We start from the raw sequence: 17,694 nt of genomic DNA, 5'->3' as shown, positions 1-17,694 counted from the left end.
AACTGTTGCTACCAGGCAAGGACAAACTTTGCAATGGTTTTGATGCTCTTGTAGTCAAATAGCCCATGAAATGGGCTAGTTACCATGTAGCAGCTTGTTCCGTTGGAAGGTTTCCCACCAGGAATCAATAACTCCAGGGAGACAAGATGGAAAAGAAAATGATGAGGGTATTGATGAAGGTAGAGCAGCGGATGTGGTGTATCTGGACTTTAGTAAGGTGTTTGACAAGGTTCCCCATGGTAGGCTCATCTTGAAAGTCATTAGGCATGGAGACTTGGCTGCGTGTGTTCAGAATTAGCTTGCCCACAGAGGGCAGAGGGTGGTAGTAGATGGAGAGTGTTCTGCCTGGAGGTCAGTAACTAGTGGTGTTCCGCAGGGATCTGTTCTGGGATCCCTGCTCTTTGTGATTTTTATAAATGACTTGGATGAGGAAGTGGAGGGATGAGTTAGTGAGTTTGCAGATGACATGGAAATGTTGTGGATAGCGTAGAAGGTTGTCGTAGGTTGCAGTGGGATATAGACAGGGTGCAGAGTTGGGTGGAGAAGTGGCAGGTGGAGTTTAATCTGGAAAAGTGTGAAGTGATACACTTTAGAAGAAAGTACTTGAAGGCAGAGTACAAGGTTAATGGCAGGATTCTTAGCAGTGTGGAGGAACAGAGGGATCTTGGGATCCACGTCCATAGATCCCTCAAGGTTGCCGCACAAGTTAATAGGGTGGTTAAGAATGGTGTGGTTAAGAATGGTGTGTTGGCATTCATTGTCCAGGGGATTGAGTTCAAGGGCAACGAGGTAATGTTACAGCTCCATAAAACTCTAATTAGACCACACTTAGAGTATTGTGTTCAATTCTGGTCACCTCATTATAAAAAGGATCTGGAAGCTTTAGAAAGGGTGCAGAGGAGATTTGCCTGGATTAGAAAACATGTTTTATGAGTAAAGGTTGAGCAAGCTAGGGCTTTTCTCTTTGGAGTGACGCAGGATGAGAGGCGACTTGACAGAGGTGTATAAGATTATGAGCATGGAGAAAGTGGACAGCCAGAACATTTTCCCCAGGGTGGCAATGGCCAATACCAAAGGACACCAGTTTAAAGTAAGAGGAGTAAAGTTCAGGCGAGATGTCAGAAGTAGGTATTTTTTTTTACACAGAGAGTGGTGCGTGCCTGGAACACACTGCTGGGGATGGTGGTAGAGGTTGATACAATAGGGACATTTTAAAGACTCTTAGATAGGCACATGGAAGAAAGTAAAATGGAGGATTTTGGGCTGTGCAGGAGGGAAGGGTTACATTTATCAGGAAGTAAGTGTTTATGTAGATCGGCACAACATCATGGGCCAACGTGCCCATACTGTGCTGTACTGTTCTATGCTCTACGTATTGATCCAAGTGAATCCAGTATTCATTGCACTGATCTGTGCCTCCTGCTCTCCAATAGTTTGTCATAGTTATCCTTTAGTCATGTGCCTTTTTAACTGGCAAGCCCCATCTTCCCGAACCCAACTGATGTCAACTGATAGCAACTGTGCATGGGAGCTCTCCCTCTTTCTTACTGACTCGTGTAACAGTCTTTCAGATTATTGTTCAATGACCATTACCCCGACCAGTTAACCTGGCAAAGGTCAAAGATTGGACCCACGGCTCAGTTACTCAGGTATGGCTTCTCCCTTCCCTCGCACTGTAATCTCCTCTAACCTTGCCACCCTCGTAGATCTTCAAATGCTTTTGACCAGGCACGCACCACTCTCTGTGTAAAAAAAAATACCTACTTCTGACATCTCCCCTGAACTTTCCTCCTCTTACTTTAAACTGGTGTCCTCTGGTATTGGCCACTGCCGCCCTGGGGAAAATGTTCTGGCTGTCCACTTTCTCCATGCTCATAATCTTATACACCTCTGTGAATGCCCTCAGCTGCCAAAGCCCAGAGCTCTGCCATTTCCTCCTTAAATCTCTCCTCCTCTCTTTCCTCCTTTAAAAGCATGCCTTAACCTGTACCCCTTTATCTAGGCTGTTGAATATCTGCCCTAACGTGGCTCAGTGTCAAATTCTGTTTAATAATCTTCCAGTGAAGCAGATTAGGGCAGGTAGCTATGTTGTGTTCCTACTGCTGAAGTGAACGTGATTTCTAAAACAGCACTGTGGGAGGGAGTGGACATGTTGGAATGGGGAGGTGGGAGTCTTTCTGCTTTCAGTTATAAATCACTGTCATAGTTCATCAGTGCATTTATGCCCAAGATATTGAAGGCACTTATTTTATATCCTACACATCAAATCCTTCACTTTTCTATATCGTGATATCGTGGTGTAGGAATTTTTTAATTTTAAACAAATGTGCTTTTACTAATGGAGACAATGAACATTTTTTTAAAGTTTTATAATAAATATCACAACATGAAGTAGATATCTCATACACGGTAGTGTAGCAGTTAGCATAATGCTTTACAGCGCCAGCGACCTGGGTTCAATTCCAGCCGCTGCCTGTAAGGAGTTTGTACGTTCTCCATGTGTATGCGTGGGTTTCCTCCGGGTGCTCCGGTTTCGTCCCACATTCCAAAGATGTACAGGTTAGGAAGTTGTGGGCATGCTATGTTGGCGCCGGAAGTGTGGCGACACTTGCGGGCTGCCCCCAGAACACTCTCCGCAAAGATGTATTTCACTGTGCGTTTCAATGTACATGTGACTAACAAAGAAATCTTAGCTTATCTTATTTCATCTGATTAAATAGATAACGAACTTAACACTCCATTCTCGGCCTTGCAAGTACTATTGCTTATGACTAAAATGTCCATTGGGGGACAATAAGAGTTTTTTTAGATTTGCTGTAAATAAACTTTTCTAGTTGACTTTTCCAGTGGATAATTGCTCATCACGTTGACAGCAGAAGCAAACTGCTGGAGGAATTCAGCAGGTCAGGCAGCATCTGTGGAGGCAAAGGGATGGTCGACATTTTGAGTTGAGTCTCTGCATCAGGACTGAGAGTGTAGAGGGAAGATGGTAAATATATAGAAGTCAGAGGGAAGGATGAGACTGGTGCTGGTAGGGGATAGGTGAAACCAGATGAGAGGGAGGTGACGGACAAATGGAGCCTGATAGGGGAGAGGTGAGTTTGAGACAGAGGCTCATACATGATAGGTGGAAAATAGGCCAGGGTAAAAAGGAATTAGACAGATGGAACCAGGTGGGGGAGGGGAGGGTGGAGATAGAGGCTTGTAGATGATAGATGCAACCAGATGGGGGAGGGATGATGGGCAGATATACCAGGTGAGGCAGGGGGTAGGAAAAGCGAACCAAGGGAGAAGAAAGAAGAAGCCCAGGTGGATGGATATAAGATTAATGAGCAAATGGAACCAGGTAAAGGGAGGTGAAGATTCTTGGTAACGAGGGGGTAGGTATGGAAAAGGTGAACAGGACGGAGAGAGAAATTCGGTGGACAATTGGGTGTGGGAAAGGTGCATGGGGGGTATGGGTTACCTGAAATTAGATCATTCAATGTACCTCCCTTTGGGTTGTAGGCTGCCAAAAAGGAACATGAAGTGTTGTTCTTCTAGTTTGCCTCTGGCCTCACTGTGGCAGTGGAGAAGGCTGAGGACAGAAGGGTCAGTGTGGAAGTGAGAAGTTGAAATGACCTGCAAGTGCAAGCTCAAGCTGTCCATTACTGACAGAGCGCCATGGTCGCCTCGTCTACGCTTGGTCTCTCCGACGTAGAGGAGGTCAGATCTCGAGCACTGATTGCAACAATGCAACATGAATCTGCGTCTCACCTGGAAGAACTGTTTAGGTCCCTGGATGATGGTGAAAGAGGAGGTGAAGGGACAGGTGTTGCTCCTCCTACAGCTGCAGGGGAAAGTGCCAGGGGTCAGAGGGGAGGAGGGTGGGGAGGAATGAGTGGACTAGGGAGTCATGGAGAGAGTGGTCCCTGTGCAAAGCAGAAAGGGGCGGAGAGGGGAAGATGTGACTGGTGGTGGGATTCTATTGAAGCTAGCAGATATGGCGAAGGATGAAGTGCTGGATGTGGAGGCTTGCGGGGTGAAATGACCTCCAAGTGGAAGCTCAAGTTGAATTAGAAACTATTAAAATCTCAAATAGGCAATGACCATCTGAATATATGAAGCACTTCCACACCAATATTTCCGAGGTTAATTCTAGTCTAAAGTATTCAATTCATTTCAGAAAACTATCATATTGATATCAATTATTTTAAACAATATAATACTATCTGAGAAACACAAGACACTGAAGATGCTGGAATCTGGATCCAATCCTGATGAAGGGTCTCAACCTGAAATATCGACTGTCCATTTCCCTCCATAGATACTGCCCGACTGTCCATAATACTACCTGAGTCCAGAAATGTGATCATAATGTCATGTGTTTGAAAATGGCCTTTTCCCAGAGTAAAATGTTGTAACAATTTTTCCACATTATTTTGTGTCACTCCAGAAACTAAACCTAGCAAATCACCTTTTCAAACATTTCTGGGAAAACTGAGTACTTTTCGCATTCTTGCTTTGTTATTTGGGTCATCTTCCTGCTCTCAGTTTACGCTACATCTCCAGTAGGTTGTAGCATCTCATTACGAGCTGTGTTCTCCGATGTTACATGAGATTTCCAGATGAGGACATTTCTGGCTCTGGTACATATTCATCTGGTTCAAAATTGTGATCACAAGCTCTGGCATCATGTTATTCTTTCTAGTTTCCTTACTTGGAAAACATAGTAGCACTGATTTCTGGCTTCAAGTCCAAGTCTGTTCTGAGATATCTGTCCATCAGTAACTCAGCAGGTGTTTGTTCTGAAGCTACATGTGATGTATCCTGGTGAAGAAATGTGCAACATCTGTCTCAATTATATTTCTCATCATCTTTTTCAGTGCACTTTTCACAGCCTGAACTGCCTATTCTGTCAAGTCATTTGAGGCTGGGTCATAGGGAATAGTTGGACTCCATTCCTTCTGAGGAATTTGGCAAGATCAATTCAGAATCAAAGTCAAGTTTACTGTGATATGCACAAGTACATGTATGCACAGGCGCAATGAAAAACTTACTTGCAGCAGCATCACAGGCATATGGTATCAGAGACACAAAATTCACAAGAAAAACATAAATTAAACATAAATTATACAAGAAAGAACACAATTAGAACAAGAACAAACAAAGTCCATTGCAGTGCAAAGTGGTCACAGTGTTGTCATACCGAGATAGTGATTAGGGTTGTGCAGATTGGTTCAGGAACCGAATGGTTGAAAGGAAGTAGCTGTTCTTGAACCTGGTCGTGTGGGTCTTCAGGCTTCTGTACCTCCTGCCTGATGGTAGGTGCGAGAAGATGGCATGGCCCAGATGGTGGGGATCTTTGATGATAGATGTTGCCTTCCTGAGGCAGCACCCCAGTTCAGGTGAGGTTACTTTCAATGTCTATCACAAGAACTTTGGAAGACTATCTGCAGTCAAGGTTATTCTCAACTTTCAAATCATCGCCTGAGATATAGAATTCGCCACTAAAATTGCTTCCATCCATTAGGAATGTGCACTCACTATGGTCATTATCGCTCTTCCCATAAGTGGAATTGCAAAATCCATATGTACCCTTGACCAAGGTTTGATCATTCAGGGCCAAGGGTTGACGGGAACTGATGGTGGATTATTGCAATGTTCCTGACCTTGTACACATTTCTTCATTGTGTCCTCCAATTCTTCACATTCTCCTTCCCTTCCATTCTGAATGTGCTCTCACACATACAAAGCAGTAAAGTCGCATGTCATCATGGGAGCTAGCTGTAACGATAGGCTGGTGTACTATCCATGTATTCTAGCAATGACATTGCTTCACCCGGCTACGAGTGCCTCATTTGGAGGTGCACCTACTGGCAGTCAACTCTTGCACTTCAGAACTTAGTCACATGAAGACAATGGTAACAGCCATCTCTAACCCTAGCTGAAGTGGTCAGAGATATCCTTGAATATTCCCACCAAAAATACTCTACAGACTCTTATGGTCTATAAAAATCAACATTCTGGCTGTACCTGTGGAACTTAATCACTGTGTAGATGACAGTTAAACCTTCATTTCATTATGAGGTAGTGTTGCTCTGCTTTGGAAAGAGACCTTGATGCAAAACCAATCAACTGCCTTTCTCCATTCCTTTCAAAATGTGATGAAGCTACATCAACTCTGCAAGGTGATGCATGACAGAACTGCAGCAATACCTATGCTGGAGCTCAATGAACAAGAGCAGCTGCTTAGACTTGCCTACTTACACTTCATTTTATGATTCAGCAACACATAAATAGAGCCAAAAACTGCTTAAGGATGGCAGGAAATGTGCACAATAGTTGAGAGCTCTTAAGTAGGTCTTGGACTCTGTCAAGTTGGTTGGACTAAAGCACCCAACACTGCTTTAAAAGTTCTTAGCTAGTTGGAATCCTTCAGCATCAGTCACCAAGGAAAAGAACTTCTGAAGCAGCAAAGACAATCTTGTCTTTCCTTGACTGTACTTCTGCTTCTCAGAGTCACACCTTCTAGATTCTCCTTATGTTCCTGCTCTGTCCTTTCAAACACAAGGTTATGATCTGGGAAGCACACAGCGCCAGGTAATCTTGGATCCATTATCACCTGGAAAATGCCCAGGACTGATGCTGTTGCAAATGATGTCTGTTGTACTGGTGCTGTCGAAGGTGAGTATTATTGTGTATGTCTGTCAACATTCTCAAACTGAATCTGCTGGTTATTATGCAACAGCTGTAAAGCTCAAATCCTCCTCCTAGCTGAGCAATCAATTCATTCGTGAGTAAATGTCTATCTTTGCTTCTCTGTTCCAAGTCATTTTATAATCTCCACCAATCTAATTGGTGCCCTTCATATTCACGAAAGGAATGATTAGAGCAGTCCAAGCAAAAAACTCAACCAATTCAATGATACTTGCTTCCTGCTGTCTCATCAACAATTTACATTTCCTTCAGACTGCAAGGTAGGCAATATGCTTTGGAGATGGAGCACCTTTCTTCAGATGAAAATTGGTTTCCATACCTTGAACGCTATCAAGTTCATCACAAAACATGGAGACACAAAAAATTCTGCAGATGCTGGAGGAACTCAGCAGGTCAGGCAGCATCTATGGAGGGGAAATGAACAGTTGATGTTTTGGGCCAAGACCCTTCATCAGGACTGGAAAGGAAGAGGGCAGAAGCCAGAATAAGAAGGTGGGGGGGGGGAGGGGGAGGAGCACATGCAGGCAGGTGATAGGTGAGTCCAGGCGAGAGGGGGAGGGTAGATGGGTGGGGGAGGGGTGAAAAGATGTAAGAAGCTGGGAGGTGACAGCTAGAAGAGGCAAAGGGCTGAAGAAGAAGGAATCCGGTAGGAGAGGGCAGTGGACCATGGAATAAAGGATGTGGGAGGGGAGGAGAGGAGATGGGCAGGTCATCAAGGTGGGGGAAGGGAGCCATAGGAATAAGGGAAGACAGAAGAGCAGAGGGGGAAGAAAAAGAAGGGGAGGGGTTACTGGAAGTTAGAGAAATCAATGTTGAGGCCATTAGGTTGGAGACTCCCAAGGCAGAATATGAGGTTTTGTTCCTCTAACCTGCAACTGGCCTCAACATGGCAGTAGAGGAGGCCATGGATAGACATGTCAGTATGGGAGTGGGATGTGGAATTGGTGGGTGGCCATCGGGAGGTCCTGGCATTTGCGGAGGACGGAGCGAAGGTGCTTGACGAAGCGGTCACCCAATCTGCGTTGGGTCTCACCGATGTACAGGAGGCCGCACCGGATGCAATAAATGACACCCTCAGACTCACAGGTGAAACGCTGCCTCACCTGGAAAGATTGTCTGGGACCCTGAATGGTGGTGAGGGAGGAGGTGTAGGGACAGGTGTAGCACTTGGTGTGGTGCATCTTGGGTTACTCATTGAGTGCAGCTGATCATTTCCTCGTGCTCTTTGAGACAGAGTCATAGAGCCTTACAACACGGAAATAGGCCCTATAGCCTAACTCATCCATGCCGACCAAGACAGCCATCTAAGCTAGTCCCATTTGTCCATATTTGACCCATATCCCTCTAAACATTCCCTGTTCATGTATCTGTCCAAATGTCTTTTAAATGTTGTTAGTGTATCTGCCTCAACTACTTCCTCTGGCAGTTCATTTGATATGCGCACTGTGTGAAAAAGTTGCCCATCGGGTTCCTATTAAATCTCTCCCCTCTCACCTTAAACCTATGCCTTCTAGTTCTTGATTCCCCAACCCCAGGAAAAAGAGTGCATTCACCCTATCTATGTCCCTCATGATTTTATACACCTCTATAAGGTCACCCCTCAGTCTCCTACGTTGCAAGTAATAAATTCCTGGCACGCCCAACTTCTCCCTATAACCAAGTCCCGAGTCCTCGCAACATCCTCATAAATCTTTTCTGCACTCTTTCCAGCTTAATGCCATCTTTTCTATAGCAGGATGACCAAAACTGAACACAATACTCCAAGTGCAGCCTCACCAATGCCTTGTACAACTGAAACATATCATCCCAACTTCTTTTCTCAATGCTGTCAATGCTCTCGATGTCTTCCCAGTCTATCGATTTCTTTGAAATCCATTTCTGTCCTGTCAAAGTAGTTGACCAGGAGCAATCAGAAGAGGCAGGTTGCTTCACTTCCAGGATTAATGTTGAAGAGATATTGTCAAGTATGAGTAAAAAATACCAATTTTTACTCTTACTTCACATACCTCTCTAACCTTGATCCTTTCCCCTATATGGTTAGATAGTCGATGACTCTTTGAGCTTCACTGGACTACCTGGCCAATGTCACTAAAATGCCATTTGTGGTCATCTTAACCTGACTATCCCACAGCACAACTGATGCAAGCCCAATGCTGCTTCACAGCTAAAGGCAATCTGCTGGAGTAACTCAGCGGTCGAGCAGCATGTGTGGGAGGAGAGGAATTGTCAACATTTCGGGTCTAGATCCTGCATCAGGACTGAGAGTGGAGAGGGAAGGTAGCCGGTATAAAGAGAGGGGGGGAGTGGTGAGACAGGGGCCAGTAGGTGATAGGTGGACCAAGGAGGGGTGAAGGATGATGGGCAGAAGGAACAAGATGGGGGAACAGGTAGGGATGAGTTAGGAGGCACAGGCAGATAAATGATAGGTGGAAGCAAACAAGTAAAAAAATGAGAGGGAAATGAAACCAGGTAGGGGGAGGGGAGAGGGAAGGTGGAAACACAGGTTGCAGGGTGATTAGCAGGAATACACGGGCTATACCGTATATAGTGCCGGAATTGGATAAGTAAGGAAGATGATAATGGGAACCATTAAGGGAGAGCTGAAGGGCAGGTGGAACCAGATGGGGGAGGGAATCCAGTGGGTGAAGTGTGTGGGATGGAACCAGGAGGGGAAGAGGGAGGAAGATGGGTGATGGGAGGCTGGAGGGGGAGATTGGGAAAGGAAGCAAAAATGGGACCAGTGGTGGATCAGAGAGAGGGGAATGCAGGGGGTAAGGGTTACTTGAACTTGGGAAATTCAATGGTCATACCACTGGGTTGTAGGTACCCAGGGGGAATACGAGGTGTTGTTCTTCTAGTTTGTGTTGAGCCTCAGCCTGGCAGTGGAGAAGGTCGAGGGCAGGTCATTGTTGGGATGGGAAGAAGAGCTGAAATGGCATGTAACCAGAAGCTTGGGATGGCTGTTGCACAGGCAGTGTAGGTGCACTGCAAACTGCCCAGTCTGCACTTGGTCTCGTCGATGTAGAGGAGGTCACATCAAGCGCACTGAATGCAAAAGACAAGGTTGGAGGAGGTGCACATGAACCTTTGCCTCACCTAGGAGATCCCTGGATGGTGGTGACGGAGAGGTCAGTTAGTTAGTCTAGTTTGTTGTCATATACACCAGGGTGCAATGAAATTCCTTGCTTGTGTGAAGCTCATAGAGTAAACAGCATACATGGTAATAATAAATACAATAATAAATACAGCAATGAGGGCAGGCACGGTAGTGTAGCAGTTAGCGTAACGATATTACAGCGCCAGCGACCTGGGTTCAATTCCGGCCGCTGTCTATAAGGAGTTTGTACGTTCTCCCCGTGTCTGCGTGGGTTTCCTCCAGGTGCTCCAGTTTCCTCCCGCATTCCAAAGACATACAGATTAGAAAGTTGTGGGCATGTCATATTGGTGCCAGAAGCATGGCGACACTTGTGGGCTGCCCCCAGAACACTCTACGCAAAAGGTGCATTTCACTGTGTGTTTCAATGTATATGTGACTAATAAAGATATCTTATCTTATCTTAAACCATGGAATGGTGCAAAGTATAGTAGTGCAATCTGAGGTGGTGCAGAACAAGTGTCGCCCTTCTGCTGTTGCAGGGGAAGGTGCCAGAGGTCAGGAAGGGGTGGCTGGGGAGGAATGAGTGGACCAGAGGGTCACGGAGAGAGTGATGGAAAGGAGTGGGGAGGGGAAGATGTGGCTAGTGGTGGGATCCCATTTGCAGCTGGCGGAAATGACAGACATTCCACAGCACCTCACACATCATCAATATGGCAGCATTAGTGTCACTCTTCACAGACCTTCTATTCATTTCAACATACACTGATGTACAAAAATGTTCAGTAGCTTCTTGGTCAAGTGTAAATAGTCCATAAGGTTCATCTAGGTCACCACCAGCTCCATCATTCACGTTTGCCATTCTTTCCAGTAGATTTTGCACTGGGTTCTCTGTGTTGTTACTTTGCTTTCAAGAAAACAATCAACAAATGTCCCTTGATACCACAATTATAGCAAACAGACTCTATGTCTGCACACATTAACTTCCACACAGATAGTATCTCCCCTTCACATTATTCTTCCCATTTCCTGAAGATGCCCTAGAGCTTGGCCCCAAGCTTGTTAAATCCCAAACCTTTGCTAAGTGATCTCACTGCCCTCATTTAACTACAGAAGCCATTGCCTGGACATTATCAAGTGCCTGCAGAAAGCTCATTTTCTTCTCAATGAGCACCCTTCTTTGAGTACACACATCTCATACTCTGTGATCTTCCAAACTTTCACCAAACTTACAATCCATCAATACGACAAAGTCTGCAATAGTTTCATCCAAATTTCAATGACTATTCTGTTGAACTACAGGAAAGAGGAATATGCATCACGATATTCAACTAGTTTAACCAACTCTTTAAATACCCATCTCCTCGATTGGTTGGAGCCAAAGTTTTTACCAACTTGTATGTCTTGGCAACTACAGCTGAAAGCAAAATTACTTTTTTATTAACTTATGCAATGTTATTTTCATGTAAGCACATTCTATTCCTTCTATGTATTCAATCCATGGTTCAATTGAACTATTAGTGGAATCCAAAGAGCCATTTGTAGTCATCTTGACTTGACTTGGCAACAAGACAACTGATGCATGATGTTGCTCCATAACTCCAGAGGAAGACCCACAGAATCTCCCAAAAAGTAAGGACCACTTATTCTGAAACCATACTCTTGGCTCACCTTCTTTGACAATCATCATACTGACACCATTCAATATATTCAATTATTAGGTAAAAAAAAACACTTATAAGTCAGCAGTTAAGACCATGTGCAGCTCTGTGTAAGAAGCAATATTTATTCTTACATAATCATGCAAGACAGAATTAATCACAACAAGATTACATGGTTCCCAGGGATCTGAAAGAACATCATCAGTTTCAGATTGCCAATTTTTTGTTTCATAATATCTAATCAAATCCTTCAGGATAATTAATTAAGTCAGAGCTGCTATCGCTAATATTTGGGTTGAATTGAGCTGGAGACCAACATCAGAACCCAGAGAAGCTAGGATTCCCCAACATGGGAATTCCACCTCAGCCCTAGCCTGGGATTGAAATCCCCATGGCTTTGAAAGAGCATTCCCAATCTGTGGATTGGAAAGATGTTCAATTATCTTTTTCCCCACTTATCTATGCTGTTTTAATGTTTTTATTTATTTATTAATGTTTTTCTTATTTTAAATAAGTGTTCAATGAATTGAAGCAATTTAAACAAAATTTAGTTTCAGAAACAATCAATAATTCTGACAAAGTCTCACAGACTTTGACAGGAGGCTTAGCTCCACCTCCTAGCCTTGCCTTTTATCACAAAGACTGTCAAGCGGTTCCAGGGACAGGGCTTCAGTAGTACTCCAGCTGAGGCCTTGCTACACCTTGCTGCTAGACTGAGCGAAGGACACCCAGAATAATGAGGCCCACATTTCCAAACAAGGATAGTACTGACAAGGAGAGAACACAGCGGATGAAGGCAAATCTGAGCAGTGGGCCAAATTGGGCAAGATTTACCCCATTGAGTTTACATGATGGTGTAAAACAAATAATTGCCCATTTATCATCTTTACCCATTTCTATCTTCATTGACTTCCCTGCACTGCAACTAATGGAAGAGTTTGGAACTATCTTGCAATACGAGTGATCTAAGAACTAAGTAACCTAGATTATTTTAATTTCCACATGCCCTAACCTCACCTGTGCATACTTTAATCATACTTTTTACCCCACTTAATGTGAAGAGTATTTTCATTCTATTTCCTTGTCACATTGAAATGTACAGTGGTATGGCCTTGCCTAACTTCAGATTATATTATTGGTCAATCAATATTAGATATTTAATTTTTTGGATACAAAATTCAGATGCAATTCAATGCCCCAAATGGGTACACCTTGAGTCCCAATCAGTACTTGAATGTTCATTAGTTTCTATTTTAGGAGCTCCACTCCCTTTTGCACTTACCAAATTAAGTAAACATATGATTAACCCAATTGTTAAACATACAATACGAATGTGGTTTCAATTTCATAAATTTTTTGGATTGAATAAATTTAATCTATCAAGTCCCATTCAATCTAATTTTTTCTTTCATCCATCCAGAGTTGACTCAGCTTTTTCCATATGGAAAAGGAAGGGAATAGTATGTTTTCATGATTTATTCATTGATAACTGTTTTTCACCTTTTGAACAATTGTCTAACAAATACAATTTGCCTAGATCACACTTTTTTAGATATTTGCAAATTAGAAATTTTTTAAAAGCTACTATACCCTCTTTTCCCACACCTTACAAAACTGAAATTATGGAAAAAATTTTTGGTTTTAATCCTTGTCAGAAGGGCTTGATAGCAATAATTTATAATTTAATTATGAAAATTCGTTCAGAACCACTGGACAAAATTAAGACTGAATGGGAAAGGGAACTCCAGACATCTATACCTACAGAGACTTGGAAGAAAATTCTTCATTTAGTTAATACATCTTCAATGTGTGCCAGACAGTCTTTGATACAGTTTAAGGTAGTTCACAGGACCCATATGTCAAAAGATAAGCTAGCCCGTTTTTATCACCATATAAATCCTATATGTGACAGATGTAAGTCGAATGTGGCTTCTTTGACACATATGTTTTGGTCCTCTCCTCTTTTGGAAAAATATTGGAAAGATATTTTTAACATTATTTCAAATGTATTGAATATTGATTTACAACCTCATCCTATCACTGCAATTTTTGGTTTACCAAGGATAGAATCTGACCACCTATTTGCCTCTGCCAACCACATGAATGCCTTTGTTACATTAATGGCCAAACGATCCATTTTGCTTAAATGGAAGGATCCAATACCCCCTACTACTTTTCAATGGTTCTTTCAAACTATATCATGTTTAAACTTAGAAAAAATTAGGAGTGGATCCTTTGCTTAAATTTGAGGAAGTTTGGAGTCCACTTATTCAATATTTTCACATGCCCTTATAATAACCTTTCAATTTAGAGGAACGGAGTTGACGACATAATACTGCTCCTGTTTCTATTGAGAAATTTTAGTCCAGTCTTTTTTTTCTGTTTTTTTTGAATTTTTTTTTCCCTTAGCTTAGTTTGGTTTGATATATTGTTTATAATTTTTCTTATTATTTTGGGGATTTTTTTTTCTTTCTTTTATATTTTATAATAAATTTTTTCTTTTATATTATATTATATTCATGCACTAACAGATCGTTGGATCTACAGATTTTTTTTATACTTTATTGTTCTTTATTATTATCCATGTCATGATTGTTCTCCTGATCTCTTTGTATTACATGTATAAACATTGATATATTAATCTGTATTAATTTGAAAACTAATAAAAAGATTGAAAAAGACAGAAATGTACTTTTATCTCCAGAGGTTAATTATGTGTAAAATAGTTAAGCTCTTTATCATTTCATTTTAGCTATGTCCAGCCCCAAGCCATAAGAATGGCATAAGAATAGTCACAAAAAAGGCTTTGGAGGCTTTGGAGAGGGCGCAGAAGAAGTTTACCAGGATGCTGCCTGGATTAGAGGGCATGTGCTCTAAGGAGAGGTTGGATAAACTTGGGTTGTTTTCTCTGGAGTGGCAGAGGCTATAGGGAGACCTGATCGAGGTTTATAAGATTATGAGAGGCGTAGATAGACAGTCAGTATCTTTTTCCCAGGGTTGAAATGTCTAATACCAGAAGGCATGCATTTAAGGTGAGAGGGGGTGTTCAAAGCAGATGCGCAGGGTAATTTTATTTTACACACAGAGAGTGGTGGGTGCCTGGAATACACTGCCAGGAGTTGTGGTGGTGGCAAATATGATAGAGGCGTTCAAGAGGCTCTTAGATAGGCACATGAAGGTGCAGAAAATGGAGGGATATGGACATTGTGTAGGTAGAAGGGATTAGTTTAATTGGGCATTTGATTACTAATTTAATTAGTTTGGCACAGCATTGTGGGCTGAAGAGCCTGTTCCTGTGCTGTACTGTTCTACATTCAATATTCTAAAAATACATTGAATTTTACCCTTTAAAAATTACCCTTTCGAGAAACATCATCTTCTGTATATGTCATTAAAGCAATGCAAATCAGGATTCATTGAGTGCAGCATGTTTTAAAGAATGCTCAACATGCTTCAAAATAAAAATCATTTCCTATTACAGGGTTTACTTTAGCACAGATAATGCTGCTGCACTTCTGAGCACTTGTCTCTACAGCTTAGACAGTTCAGTCTGCGTGACACCATTGTCAACAGAAATGAAACTGACCCTTTTTGACATAAGTGGGAAAGGTAATAATACTGCCTCAAGATTAAATATGCAAGATTTCTTGCAAAGAGCTGCCAAGCAGGAATACATTTCTTATTTATTGATCCCATGTTGTACCATGTCCACAGCCAAAGCATCCTGCATATTCATGTGGTTTAACAACCATTTAATAACAGGATAATCCTCTTGCTGTATGGGTTGTCAAACTCAGAGTCTTTCCCTATAACTGAATTTTCTCAGAGTCTTTCCCTATAACTGAATTTTTGTGAGTCAGATGTGGTATTCTCTGTTCCTTTCAAAAGTAGACACATTTACGTTTTAAGAACCTTAATGCCTTGACCGGCATCATCTCTCTAATGCCATTCATCCACATTACCAGGCAAGTGGTCGAGTGTAGCCCAGACATCACACTCAGTGGGAATGGGGAGATATGGGGTGTACGAGTTGCATGCCTATTCCCAGCTAATTTCACACTCCAGGTTGAGTGGGAATCCTACCCAAAGCCACCCCATTCTCATTGGCTGTCCTTCCGTTAAGGCTGCTCTGTGGTATTGTTAATTAGGTGAAGATTATTGCATTATTATGACAATTCTTACCATTGCAATAAACCACATCTGAACAATTACAGAAATGCTGGAAGGACTCAACCAGTCAAGCAGCATCTTTGGAAAGAGAAACCAGTTAATGTTTTAGCTCAGGGACCCATCCTCGGTTAAATAGCTTCAGAAGGGTCCCTGATCCAGAACAATAACTGGTTTCTCTTTCCACAGATGCTGCTCGAGTTGCCAAGTTCTTCCAGCATTTCCGTTTCTGTTTCCAATTCCAGCGTCCACAGTTTTATTTCATTTCCTACATCTGAACAATATTTGAGCTGCATTTTGTGGGAAGCTCATTACAATTATATCTCACTGTGTAACTTAACTGGACATGCAGATTGCACGTCAACAGTTGCAGAAACTGTGAAGACCAAAACTCGTCTTCAGTTCTGTGCCAAAACTGCCACATGCCACACCACAAGTGTCATTCTAATGAATAAAACATAGTTAGACAAACTCTTAGAAATCCTGTAATCCACCCAGGGTCTTTCAGCACAAGATTAAGGGGTAGTCCTTACCTTTTGGAGCGTGTTGGGACATGTTGGAGAGCTAGCTGTTCCAGAGAGCCCGGGAGCTGGGTTGTAAGGGGCACATGCCCTGTCCGGTGTGCTCGTCGATCTGGGAGACCAATCCACAACCCCAGAAGTGAATCGCTGACTCATTGAGAGGGGAGATTTGCGAAAGATGGGCGCCTCCACCAGGTTGGGCTTGCTGACTTGTACTTTCCACCGGACGCCGTCCTTCCTGGAACTGGACACATGATACGTGGTGGGCGTGCTCCAGGGGCCGGCTGCTGAGGTTCCAGGCGGAGACCCTGAAGGGGGAAGCAGCCTCGGAGTCTGCTCCGAGCCCACACTCCAGCCTCCGGACTGCAGACTCTTCTGGGAGGTCACTAGATCCAGGGAGTTGACAGTCTGTCCGCCAGGGGAGCCGGCTGAGGGTGGGAGTGGGGGAGACAGGCTTACCCTTGCGCCAAACCCGCATGCACCGCTGGTGCTGATGCTGCTGCTCCGGCACGATCCACAGCACCGAACATCTGGCCGTAGGTGGCCACCGCCTCGTTCACGTTGCCCATCACCAGACAAGCCCTCGCAGAGCTGCCTGAGGTTGTCTTGGCAGCCGGCAGCCACGCCTCCGATGTCTGAGGGTGAAGCCAGCCGATGGCCGGCGAAGACGGAGCCAAGTTCGCGTCCAGCTTTGCTCTCTGTGCATTTTGATCTGGCGTGTCCAACTGATGTGGTTGGAGTCTGCAGTCGAACGAAAAGGAAGGAAGTCTTGACTTGTTTCTCAGCCATTTCCTGCTCACATCATTATCCACGCTCGGTTGAAGGGAAGATATCCTAGCAGAGATAAGAAAAAGAATGCCAAATGGTGATGATTTAGAAAGTTGAGTCTCAATAATTAAACTTCTTTTTAAAAAGATTACAACGGCGCTGTTTGGTGTTCACAATTTTGTCCAGGAAAGTAAACATTACATTGGCGACCACGTTGCTCCCGCGGCATGTGGAATCACCCTGAAGAATTGTGGCATATTGAAACATTCAGACCATTAACCCGTTCGTTAGCCGTATTGCAGCAGCGTTAACATTGGAAGAATACAGCCACTCGTAACTGGCAGTTCTTTGACCACACTGGTGTTACAGGAGCACAAGTTAATCAGGAGTAACCCACCCTACCAAACCCATCGCATCCAGTTTCACCCAGCCAGCTGTTGACCACACCCCGTCTTGTCGACAGTTGCTGGACAATCTTATGTTGCAGAACGCCCGCGGGTTGTTTCAATCGCAAGACTCCTCGGAAACCCATGAATAACACACCGGAGGTGGGGCACACGGCTTGTCCTGGTCTCTCCCTTTTCGCTGCATCACCAGCGGACGCCCCAATACACTTGGGTGTCACCGCGTGGATTTGTAATGTGATAAATTCGATGAACAACACATAAAGGAAACTACCCATTCACAGCATCAGGAACTTAGTCATCCTGGTGATGAGGCCTGTGATGAATTAAACGTGGGCCCATCTTTCCTTCTTCTTACAACTCACAGGGACACGGAATTA

General features: G+C 43.4%; 1 protein-coding gene across 1 annotated transcript in view; it reads right to left on the bottom strand.

Annotated features, from left to right (window-relative positions):
* Positions 1-16,987, bottom strand: part of LOC127582098 (PH and SEC7 domain-containing protein 3-like) — a 336,591-nt gene extending 319,604 nt beyond the window's left edge. The window contains exon 1 of the mRNA XM_052037102.1: positions 16,155-16,987. Within this exon, the coding sequence (XP_051893062.1) occupies positions 16,155-16,931 (777 nt within the window). The 5' untranslated portion in view covers positions 16,932-16,987. The remainder of the gene's footprint in view (positions 1-16,154) is intronic.
* Positions 16,988-17,694: the final 707 nt, after the last annotated feature.

Source organism: Pristis pectinata, chromosome 2 (genome assembly GCF_009764475.1).
Source record: "Pristis pectinata isolate sPriPec2 chromosome 2, sPriPec2.1.pri, whole genome shotgun sequence".
NCBI lineage: Eukaryota > Metazoa > Chordata > Chondrichthyes > Rhinopristiformes > Pristidae > Pristis > Pristis pectinata.
This window is presented reverse-complemented; position numbering and strand designations above follow the sequence as displayed.